This window comes from Phaenicophaeus curvirostris, chromosome 27 (assembly GCF_032191515.1).
Source record: "Phaenicophaeus curvirostris isolate KB17595 chromosome 27, BPBGC_Pcur_1.0, whole genome shotgun sequence".
In the NCBI taxonomy this organism is placed as follows: Eukaryota; Metazoa; Chordata; class Aves; order Cuculiformes; family Cuculidae; genus Phaenicophaeus; species Phaenicophaeus curvirostris.
This window is the reverse complement of record NC_091418.1, coordinates 5,640,423-5,652,415: the sequence shown is the minus strand read 5'-3', so window position 1 is coordinate 5,652,415 and position 11,993 is coordinate 5,640,423. Positions and strand designations below refer to the sequence as shown.

At 57.1% G+C, this 11,993-nt stretch overlaps 1 protein-coding gene across 1 annotated transcript; it reads right to left on the bottom strand.

The window, feature by feature from the left end:
• Position 1: 1 nt before the first annotated feature.
• On the bottom strand, positions 2-11,448 carry STARD7 (StAR related lipid transfer domain containing 7). Its single transcript, XM_069877488.1, has 8 exons — positions 11,333-11,448; positions 6,826-7,001; positions 6,012-6,061; positions 4,807-4,917; positions 4,213-4,295; positions 3,875-3,974; positions 2,616-2,700; positions 2-967 (listed from the first exon to the last, which is right to left on the bottom strand). The coding sequence occupies exons 1-8, from the start codon at positions 11,395-11,397 to the stop codon at positions 780-782; spliced, it is 858 nt and encodes a 285-aa protein (XP_069733589.1). The 5' UTR covers positions 11,398-11,448; the 3' UTR covers positions 2-779.
• Between the last annotated feature and the right edge of the window lie 545 nt (positions 11,449-11,993).

Genomic DNA, 11,993 nt, shown 5'->3' with positions numbered 1-11,993 from the left:
GTTCAGGATAAATTTATTTCAAGTGGGGATTAGTATTTATATCTCGTATAGGGCATAAACTGGGGGGGAGGGACCCAACCGCCAGCCCTCAGTAGCGTTCGTTAAGGTGGGAAGGCAATTAGGATCCTTGGGGACACACAGGGACCCCCCCCTGGCTGCGACACATGATTTATTGGTATCCTGCTGCTCCTCCAGCACCTCCTGACCTCAAAGGCTGATGCTGCTCCCCCTCCTCATGCCACAATCCAGCAGGATCAGGCCCAGTAACACCAGTGGGGTCACTGGGAGGAAAGGTGCCCTTCTCTCCCCACAGCAAACCAGCATCTTTCTCCAGTTTCACCAGTTCAGAGTCCACCCCCACCCCCAGTAAAGCCACCCCCCTCGTCACGGGCTGAAGGGTCACCCCAAGACGGTGGCGTGGAGCATCCTCATCCAGCTGCCACGGTGCAAAAACCAGATCCCAAAATATTCGAGGCCGAAGAGGGACGACAAAAGGAGGGGGTGGGCAGAGGCAATGAAATACGGGGGGCGGTTTAGGTATTTTTGTCATGGTGGGAAGGGGAAATATTTACCGGTACAGAAAAAATAATCACACGAGCTGGGATTCCATGGCCCTGGCCCCAAACACACACGATGGCGCAGGAGCCCCCGAGGGAGCCGAGTGCTGGAGATCAGCCAGGAGGGGAAAACTGAACTAAGCTCTGGGGGCAGCAGGGCCCGAAAGTCCCCGTGAGGAGCGTGGCTCCCTGTCCTGAGGCTGGAGGAGCACGTCGGGCTCCTCAGGCATATTCCAGCTGGGCAGGGCTGCGGGTGCCATCGCCTTTGTGCTCCGCTGCCGCCATCCCCGCCTTCCCCTCGCCGCCGCCGCTCTCGAGGGGCTTGGCAGACATATAGTCCCGCACTTCAATCTCCATCTTTTTGGCTTTCAGGGCTGCCATGTGCAGCTTCTCCAGGAAATCCGGCATGCCTGGGGGGGAAGGAGAAGCGGGAGAGGGTGAGCAAAGCACGAGAGGGACGGGCATCTGCTCAGCACCAGTCGCTGGGCTCCAGCGACGCCACAGGGAAGATCCTCCAGTCTTCCCCCTTCTCCAGCTCCATTCCCATCTCCCCCGATTTCCTTCTCCCTCCTGATTTTCCTTTTCCCTCCTAATAACGCCGGCTCTGCCGCTTTATTCGAGGAGAATCCCGCAGCCTCACTGGCTTTACAGGGTTTCTGCTGCTTCCCACCCTCTGCTCAGTTATAAACTTGCGTGGAGGTGCTTTATGGTGGCGGTTTTAATTAATAAAATCAATCAACTCCAATCTGAGTCACCGAGATCTGTCATGGAAGAGGAGCAGGAGGCTCACAGAGCCAGGCATCCCCTCCTGCAAACCCTGGGGAGCCTCACCGCCTCTTGGCTGTGGTCTCAGCAAGCCGGGAGTGAGCTGTGACACATTAATTAATGTTTAAAATTACCACCTCTGCTCCACACGGTCCCACCTGGAGATGCCAGTCTCCCACCTCCAATCATTTCTGTTCTAAAAGGGAACGTTAAGGAGGTGGCACCTACGCCGTGCAGTTACCGTGGGGGATGCCAGCTCTCCCCGCAGCTCCAGCCGCCTTTTTAGCGGCATTAAAGAGCACATGCCGGAAGGAAAAAGGGTTTTAGTGGTTGGCACTGCAGGGAGGTGCAAGAAAAAAAGGCTGGTGTGATGCTCGAGTGTGTTGAATGAACATATCTCAGCTCTTTTTTAGCTGCAGGGTCTACCGGGATGGTAAAGAGGGTGAAAAAATCACCGCAGAAAACATTTCTGGTTTTATCCACCCGGCCCTGATGAATACATCGAGTTAAAGGTGACAACAACCGCTTTTTCCCCCCCAGTCCCTGGTCTTCTCCTGCTCGGAGGGGAGTGCTGAGCGCCTGCTTCAGTGGGTGTTGCGAGGCCAAGAGCACCTCGGCCTCTCCCAAGCTTCTTCACAGGTGGCTCTGCAGGCGGGACGGCTCGGCCAGGTCCATTAAATGCCCTTCTCTGCTCCCCCAGGTAAAACCAGGCTCTGCTGTGGGAGTCACTGTGCCTCTGATCAAGAGGAGATCTCTCCCCCATGACCGCAGAAACACTTTGGCTGCAAGGAGGAAAGGTGTCCAGGCACAGGGATGCTCCATCTCTCTCATCGACCCCAGGCAGAACGAAAAAACAGCTCATCTCATTGAAAAACCAGCATCCTGCTGTTTTTTCCTTCTGCCTGGGGTCGATGAGAGAGATGGAGCGTCCCCGTGCCTAGACACCTTTCCTCCTTGCCGCCAGGAATCCAGGCAGGATTCCCTTCCTTCCAATCATGGAACGCCCTGAGTTGGAAGGGACCCACAGGGATCATTGACTCCAAATCTTGTCCCTGCACAGGACACCCCAACATTCACTCCCTGGGGCTGAAGGTGTTGGCCAAATGAGAAAGGAAGAGCAACCCAAGGCACCACAAGGCCCTCCATGTCTCCATTTTTAAGCTTCTCCATCCATTTTCTGCCCCACGCGGGTGTCAGAAGGGGATGGCAGGAGCGCCTGGGTTGGCTCCAGAGGAAGGAGCGGGACGGATTCCTCATTGAGGGGTGATTCCTGCCCACCCCGAGCTCACTCACCGCTCGAGACCATCCAGCTGACACAGTAGCGGGGAAAGACCGTCTGCGGGTTGTCGCTGTAGGTCAGCAAGTAGTCAAAACCGTTCTGGGAGAGAAGGAGAAGGTGAGCGACCCCAGCTGGCAGAGCAGCTCTGCCCCCATGCCGGAACTCCCGTTAGGGCCGTTCACACAGAATCATTAAGGTTGGAAAAGACCTCGGAGCTCACCCAGTCCAACCCCACCATGCCCACTAAATCACATCCCGAAGCTCCACATCTGCAAGCTTTTTGAATCCCTCAGGGATGGAGGCTCCACCACCTCCCTGGGCAGCCTCTTCCAGTGCTTCACTGCTGTGTCACGAAGAATTTTTCCCCCAATATCCAATCTAAACCTCTCCTGGAGCAACTTGAGGCCATTTCCTATCACCTGTCACTTGGGAGCAGAGCCCAGCACCCACCTCACCACAACCTCCTTTCTGGGAGCTGCAGAGCCATGAGGTCTCCCCTCAGCCTCCTCTTCTCCAGGCTGAACAGCCCCAGGTTCCTCAGCTGCTCCCACAACCCCTGTTCTCCAGCCCCTTCACCAGCTCCATTCCTTTCTCCAGACGCACTCCAGCCCCTCAAAGTTCTTCTTGGAGTGAGGGGCCCAGAACTGAATCCAGGATTCGAGCTGTGGCCCCACCAGCACCAAGTCCAGGGGGACAATCCCTGTCCTGCTCCTTCCAGCTACCCCATGGCTGATCCGAGCCACAACGCAAACATCCCAACAGGGCGAGCGCTACTGGGTCCTCAGGGAATCGACTGAAGCAGTGAGGTGATGCAGACCCAGAGACACCTCCCTGTGTGCTTTCACGGTGTTTGTTTCAGAGAAGGGAGATCCTTCCCGCTGAACTCCACCGACCCAGCACCCTCCCTTCGGGCTCTGGATACCCTGCGAAGATCCAGAAATGCTTCCCTAAGAGCATTAAGTGCTTGGAATGCGACTTGGCGATGATTCTGGCTTTTTAAAAGCAGCTCGGCGCTCTGAAATGGTGCATTTCGCTCTCCGGGAGCACCGCAGTCCCACAGGAGGTGGAAACAGAGCTTCAGATCATTCCAGAGCTGCCCCTGGATGGGCTTCCCTTGCTTTTGGGAAACAAACTCACCCTTCGTTTCTGACTGCGGACTACTGACTCCAGCTTAGTGCTATGGATGATGGCAGGGAAGGCTGAGCTCCCCTCAGAGCACTGGGAAGCTCTCTTGAAACAAGCTTTCCACTCCGTTTCCCACCCCAAAACATACCTCGTCAAAGGTTTTGTGAGGACGGATGACCATTTGGGATTCATAGGTTCTGACGCGAACGTACTCGGGGTCTTCGGGGACGCTGGGATGCTCCACTGCCCTGGAGGGAAGAGAGGAGGGAGGGATGAGTTCTGTGGGTGAACTACACTGAACATCTGCTGACAAGTTGGGATGTGGAAACTCAGAGAACAAGGTTTTCACCCCCAAGAAACCGGCTGTATTTTCGGGAGGGATCCCTGAGCTTTTTGACATGGTTTGAAATGAAGGTCTTGAAATTTATACCCAGCTCTCAACTCCATTTCAGAGATGGTGGAAAGCATCAAGAAGGAAATACCTACCGTGAGACCAGTACCATCAGGTTGTTCTCCTTATCCACGCTGTACCGACGGACGTAGACGTAGTCTCGTGAGTACATGGGGTACTGAGGGAGAGAAAGAACAGCATCAACCTGGGTCTGGAGCTCCTCCCATAGGAGGACAAGCTGAGAGAGTCGGGGCTGTTCAGCCTGGAGAAGAGAAGGCTCCAAGGAGACCTTAGAGCAGCTTCCAGTATGGAAAGGGGCTATAAGAGAGCTGGGAAAGGACTGTTTACAAAAGCATGGAGTGATGGGATGAGGGGCAATGGGTATAAACTGGAGAGGGGCAGATTTAGACTGGACATAAGGAGGAATTTCTTCATTATGAGATTTGTGAGGCCCTGGAACAGGTTGCCCAGAGTAGTGGTGGCTGCCCCATCCCTGGAGGGGTTCAAGGCCAGGCTGGATGGGGCTTGGAGCCCCTGATCCAGTGGGAGGTGTCCCTGCCCACGGCAGGGGTAGAACTGGATGGGCTTTGAGGTCCCTTCCAACCCAAACTATTCTATGATTCTAACCCCACTGTGAGACCACAAGGGGCACGGGGGGTCACTGGAGCAGGGAATAAGAAGCAGCTCACCGGGAAATGAGTGACCCAATGAATCACTTCCGAGCCACTGGCCAGGTCTCTCTCGATTACATCCAGTTTAATGACCAGTGAGTCCCACTTCTTCCTATATTCAGTGTCCAGCTGGCAAGAAAGATATGTTGAGTCACAACAGAGCCCAACGGCGTTGTTAACGGAAGGCGAGCATCCCTTTTCCTCATCCTGTGGAAACAAGCCTCATCGCGGTCAGGCATTTTACCCACCAGGAAATGACTAAACGCTCTTTGAAAGCCACCAGAAGAGGAAGTGCAAGGAGCTGGCAGGGTAGACAGAGAGCGAGCTGGGACCAGAAACCCACTGTTCAGGTCTGAGTTAAGCAGAATTGGTTTCTAACTTCAGCTCAGTCTCGTCTGAGTAACTTCATTATCTGAGTTAACGGCATGTTTTTCAGGCAGGGTGTCTCTCTAGAAGTGATAATGCGGGGCACTGGGATGCAGAAAGGCTGTTGCTAATCCTTATTCCTATAGAAACCGAAGCCGTCCTTGAGCTGCTGGAGCCGTAAGTCAAAGAAGATGACGGTGGCACCTGTAGGGAGGGGTGGACAGGATCCCCAACTGACCAACAGAGATTCCATCCCATATACCTCATATTTGGTATAAAGCTGAGGGATCGCAGCGATATCGCTCTATTCTTTGTCGGCCGAGGTCCAGTGAGGACCTCAAATCTCTTTTGGCCCCTGATCCCATATCCAAGCATTCCCAAACCCAGTCTCTGAGCGCAGCTCCCTCCCGCTACTCGCCTTTTCCCTGTCCCAGCTCTGCAGCATCTCTGGTGATGGAGTCATCGAGGGGTGAGGGTGCAATTTCATATTTCTGTATATATTTTATTATGTTCTTATAAGTCTTATTTTCTCCACTGTCATTTTTATTACTATTTCATTAAAGCTGTTTTTGTTTCCAGCCCACGCATCTTTTTCCTCTCATTTCCCTTTCCCTGGAGCGAGGTGGAAGGGAACTGGGAGCCCAATTGCGCGGTTCAAACTGCTGATCACAGCCCACGTCCTTCATTTCCAGCTGGGATGAGCAGCAAAACCCGATCAGGGTTTGGGATAACTCATCCTGCTTCTGTATCGGAATAGGCTTCAGACCCCAAATGTGGCATAAGGAGAAGGGAAAAGTCACCATTTCTCTTACCCCACGTCTCCAGCTGAGGCTGCCCAGCCCATATCTCGCACTCACCTGCACGTTGAAGAACTGCCGAGGAGTGACATCCGTGTACGACCCAAACACTGCAAAAAAAAAGGAAATTCTCAGGCAAAACTTCGAGACCTCATATGAAGTATGAGACCTCATCTGGAGTATTGTGTCCAGTTCCGGAATCCTCAACATAAGAAGGAGATGGAGCTGTTGGAACGGGTCCAGAGGAGGCTGAGAGAGCTGGGTTTGTTCAGCCTGGAGAAGGGAAGGCTCCGAGGAGACCTTATAGTGACCTTCCAGTACCTGAAGGGGCTGCAAGAAACCTGGGGAGGGACTGTTTACGAAGGCTTGGAGCGATGGGACACAGGGCAATGGGGATAAACTGGAGAGGGGCAGACTTAGACTAGACAGAAGGAAAAATTTCTTCATGATGAGAGTGGTGAGGCCCTGGAACAGGTTTCCCCGGGAAGCTGTGGCTGCCCCATCCCTGGAGGGGTTCAAGGCCAGCTTGGATGGGGCTTGGAGCCCTGATCCGGTGGGAGGTGTCCCTGCCTATGGCAACGGGTTGGAACTAGTTGATCGTTAAGGTCCCTTCCAACCCAAACTAGTCTATGATTCTATGAAAATCAAGCATTGACCGCTGAGCAGCAAGATTAAAAAGAAAAAGCACTTTCTAAGGCAGGTGGGCGGGTCTGGGACCCTCGAAGGGCTCAGGTGGGGCAGGATCAGTGGTGAGGGCCACAACGATGGCAATTCCCAGTTGTTTTGCTTTCCTAGCAACACAGGGCAGGTGGGATGCCAGGAGGACACAGTCTAAGGTTGGAAAAGGGAGCAGCCTTGTGGGGAGCACCATTACCTCTGTACTGGTACAAGTGGGTGCCCTCGATCGGCCGCCGCCAGAGCTTAAAGTGCTTCTTGTCCATGATCATCTCCCAGGGCTGCTCCCCGGCAGCGACGATCGCCTCTCGGTCCGCACTGCTGCCCTGTAACAGGCTGGATATGTTCTCCATGTGCTTCATCTCCTGCGCAGACCTGTGGGAAGACAAAACAAACAGGGAGTCACCAAGGCCTCGCCGGAGCCTTTCTGCTGAGATGGAGAAGCTCAGGAGCAGCAAAACCACACGGTCAACAACGTGGCTCATCCAGAGGGGTTTTGGTGTGCAAAGAGCAGCCTGAGCTCCCCTCTTTACCTGGGTCACTCATCAGCGCAGAATCATGGAATTATTAAGGTTGGGAAAGCCCTGTCAGCTCATCCAGTCCAACCGTCAGCCCAACCCCACCGTGCCAAGCAAACCACGTCCTGCCGTGCCACTTCTGCAGTTTCTGAATCCCTCCAGGGACGGGGACTCCACCCCTGGCCCAGGGCTTCACCACTCTGCCAGGAAAGAAATCTTTCCCAATATCCACCCTAAACCTCCCCTGGTGCAACTTGAGACCATTTCCTCTTGTCCCATCGCTATCCCTTGGGAGCAGAGCCCAGCACCCACCTCACCACAACCTCCTCTCCAGGAGCTGCAGAGATCGATGAGGTCCCCCCTCAGCCTCCTCTTCTCCAGGCTGAACACCCCCAGGTCCCTCAGCTGCTCCCACAACCCCTGTTCTCCAGCCCTTTCCCCAGGTCTGGTCCCTTCTCCGGACACGCCCCAGCACCTCAATGTCCTTCTTGGAGCAAAGGGCCCAAAACTGAACCCAGAATTCGAGGTGCGGTCTCACCAGTGCCAAGTCCAGGGGGACAATCCCTATCCTGCTCCTGCTGGCCCCCCCATGGCTGAGACAAGCCAGGAGCTGTTGGCCTTCTTGGCCCCCTGGGCCCCTGCTGGCTCACATTCAGCTCCTGTTAACCAGCATTTGTGATCTGACAGGAGAGTGACACGAGCAGTAGCCTCTGTGGAGGCTCTTCGAGGAGGAGAAGGTTAAAAACCAGAAGGTGGGAGCATGTGCTGACTGCTCCTTACGGAATCACACAGGGATTTGGCGCTTGTACGGATGGGAAGTGCTTTTCCCCAGCCCCAGCGAGATCCAGCAGACAAAATCACCCCTGACTGGCCTCCCCACGAAGGAAAACACAACCGTGCAGGAAGAAAGAGAAGGCAAGATGGATTTAGGGAAGAGAAGGGGGCTTGGATTAAAGGCACCAAGGTATGAAGTCGTTCAGCATGGGGTACGAGAGGAGGTGAGGAGGGAAGGAGATGGAAATCCCCACCATTTCAGGGCTGGGCTGGCTCCTCAGAGCCCATCTCAGCCTGCGAGGCAACAAGAAGGGGAAGCGCAGCCTCTCCTTCCAGAGGGAAGGAGCCTGAGCAGCTGGGGTTTCCCACAGATGTGGCTCCACAGACCATCCACCCCCAGCTCCAGCATCCTGCACCTACAGAAACTGGATTCAGATCCTACGTCTCATAAACACGGGAGAAGAGAAGAGGCCAGGAGGCCCTCCCTCTGCCAGACAAATCCCTGAGCTGCAGCTTCAGCCCCCCAGAATGAACCATTAGAGAGGAACCCAGAATGAACCATTGGAGAGGACAGGCTGGTTTATCCGCACCTGGAGTCCTCAGCCTCAGGGAAGGAGGATCCCTTGCTTTCAACCCTCCTGGCAGTGCCTGAAGTCACTAATTACACTAAAGTAATTAGCATCAGCCAGAACTCCAGCACTAATTTGTAACCTGCAAGGCAGGTCCTGCCAGTCTGGCTGAATTCATGTTCCTGGGTCCCTGGAAGCTGCCCTGGCTGGTCCCAAAGCTTCACAGGACAAACCTGATCCCCACATCCATCTCCTCACAAGTTTGGGGGGCACAGCTCCAGTGTGACCCCCCCCTAAACGCTCCTCCGTACCCTCAAAGCCCTGCTGGTAACCTCACGGAGCAGGGAGAGCCCCACTCCCTTGTCGGCTCCTTCCCACCTCGGGTTCATTCGCTCTCTTACATCATGAGCCGGGACAGCGAAACCAGAGTGGGAATTGCGGAGGGTACGGATCCTGCGGGAGGAGAGCTGAGCCAGGGAACCAGGCCCAGGAGTCCTTCCTGAGCTGGATCATCTCCTGGACAGCAAACGAGCTGCTCCATGGAGAGCAGTGGGGTGACGGGATGGGGATGGAGGCGATGGGATGGGGATGGAGAGCAGTGGGGCGACGGGATGGGGACGGAGGCAACGGGACAGGGATGGAGGCGACCAGATGAGGGCAAGGAGCAAAACCTCCACACTACTACTATGCCACTTCCATCCTCATCAGAGATGAGATGAGCTGGAAAAGCAGCAGCCACAGGATTTATCCACACCATGATGCTGTCAACTCTTTGTCCCTCCTTCTCAGCTACAAGAAACAACCCCCCAGATCTACTTTCCCAAGGAAAGGGGCGCAGAGCTGCAACACCTGGAATCCAAACCACCCGCGCTGGAGCAGCTACAGAATCCCTGGAGCTCAGCCCACACCTTCACCTCCACCGAGCCCCACAGCAGAAGGTGGGGACGGCACCACCAGCACCCGGAGTTTGGTTTTACAAAGAAAAAACCTGCCATGAAGTTAACTAACGGGGACAAAGGGGACAGCGAGGTGGGAGGGGAAGAGAAAGACGATGCCGAAGCAGGGAGCTATTTTAAACCTGGGGAGGAGACTCCCGAGCGGACACGGAGCCACTGGGAGGGCAGAGCCAAGCGGGAAGAGTTTCACGGGACAGTTTTACCTGATTTATTTACTCGAGCCTGCGAGCAGCGCCCACCTGCAACATGAAAACCTCTGAAGAGAGCAAAGCTTTCTGGTCAAGCCCTCCTGCAACTCAAGATGACAGCGAGCAAAGCTTTTCCTGGGAATTCCAGCGCTCCCCTCGCCAGACTGGAGCCTGGTGAGCCACGAGGGAGAGAAAATGATGAAAGCACCAAGGAAGGCAGCAAATAATAAAGAGGAATAATAGAAGCGAACTGGAAGAAGCCTTAAATTAAGGAGGAGGCTCAAGCCTGCAAGAAGTAACCTTGAAGGAGGAAAGACCAGCTCAGCTTCTAATCCCAAACCTAATCTGAGCGCTGCTGAGACCACTGGAAAACACCAGGCAGGATTTATCCTCGCCCGAAAGGTCGCGTGATGTAAAGGCGACTCCTTGATAACCCCAGGATTTGGTGCTTTTTCCAGCGTCGGAAGGGCTGGGGAGAACCCCAAAGGTGTCGTAAAGCAGGGTCTGAGGGCTGCTGCTCGTTAGCTCCAGGGTTTAATTAAGACATGAGGAAGTTATTCAAGGAAATAGCAGGTGCCCAACACCCACTGGACAGTCTGGATGAGGCACCTGGACACGAAGCTTGAGAGAAGGGAACCCCAGCAATGCCCTCACTGCACCCCAAGCTCCTCATTAGGCTTTAATTACCCTCTCCTGACTCACCCCCAGGATTTGGGGGGCAGGGGAGCACCCCCAGATGCCACCAAGGGAGGGGAACGCACACACCAAGCAGAGAAATCAGGGTGTAAGGCAGCACCCCAAGGCCCCAGGTGATTTGCAGGGAGGGCACCATGTCGGGAGGGGATTTAGGGAAAGGGGGCACCCCCTCAAGCACAGAAAACTGGGGGGGCACCCTGCCGGGGGGGCACCTTGCCTGGGGAGGACTCGAGGGGGGGGCAACCCTGGGCGGGTTTGTGAGGGCACCCACCCCAGAAAACCTGGGGGGACCCCTCAAGCACCCCCTGGTGAAGGGAGCCTGAGGGGGCATCTCCAAACAGCTTGGGGGTGGCACCCCAAGCCCGGGGTGCACCCAGAAAGGGGTGCGAACAGCAAGGGGGGGCAGCCTGGGGATGGGGGGACACATACAGAGGATTTGGGGGGAACCCCAAGCCCAGGATGTGTTCGGAGAAAGGGGGGGGACACCGGGGGGGCACCTTAAGAATGGGGGACAGGGACCCCCAAGCCCAGGGTGAACGTTGAGGAGGGGGGGACACCCTGGGGATGGGGAGGCCACCTCAAGGATTGGGGGGGCACACCTCAAGGACGTGGGGGGGCACACCTCAAGGATTTGGGGGGAGGGGACACACCTCAAGGATGGAGGGGGGACACCTCAAAGATGGGGGGGACACTCTGGGGACGTGGGGGGCACCTCAAGGATTGGGGGGGACACCTCAAAGATGGGGGGGGACACCTCAAGGATTGGGGGGGGACACACACCTCAAGGATTTGGGGGGGGGAGGGGACACACCTCAAGGATGGAGGAGGGACACCTCAAAGATGGGGGGGAACACTCTGGGGATGTGGGGGGCACCTCAAGGATTGGGGGGGACACTCTGGGGACGTGGGGGGCACCTCAAAGACGGGGGGGGACCTCAAGGATTGGGGGGGAGACACCTCAAGGACTGGGGGGGCCCCCCAAGGCCGGAGGGGGGACACACGCACCGCCGCAGCTCGTCCTCCTCGATGCGCTGCCCGTCCCACACGAAGACCCCGGCCAGGGCGGCCATGAGGCGGCCGCTGGCGGCGCAGGCGGGGCGGCCCCGACCCCCGGCCCGGCCCCGGCCGCCGCCGCCGCCCCCCCAGCCCCAGCCCCGGCGCGCCCGGGGGCCGGTGACGCCGCCCAGCAGCCCCAGCAGCCGCCGCCGTCCCGCGGGGGCCCCGGGCGGGGGCGGGGGCGGCCCCAGGCGGGCGCAGCGGGCGAGGAGGCCGGCGAGCGGCCGCCGCGGCTGCAGCATCGCTGCCGCCACCGGGCCCCGGGCCCGCCCCGCCGCCCCATTGGCCCAGGGGGCGAGAGGAGCCGCCGCCATTGGCCGCCGCCGAGCGGGGCGCCGCGCCATTGGCTGAGGAGAGGGAGGGCCCGCCCCCCGCCGCCATGAGCCGCCCCGTGATTGGCTGCGGGGGAAGGCCCCGCCCCCTCCGGCGCGTCGCTGGGCGAAGAGGCCACGCGATTGGCTGGGAGATCGAAGTCCCGCCCCCAGCCCGTCGCCATTGGCTGACGCCGTGACGCCCCGCCCTCCGCGGCTATTGGTTGGGGCGAGAAGAGCCCGCTCCGTGCGCGCGCAGGGAGGGCGGGAGAGAGAGTGGGCGTGGCCTAGCGCACAGA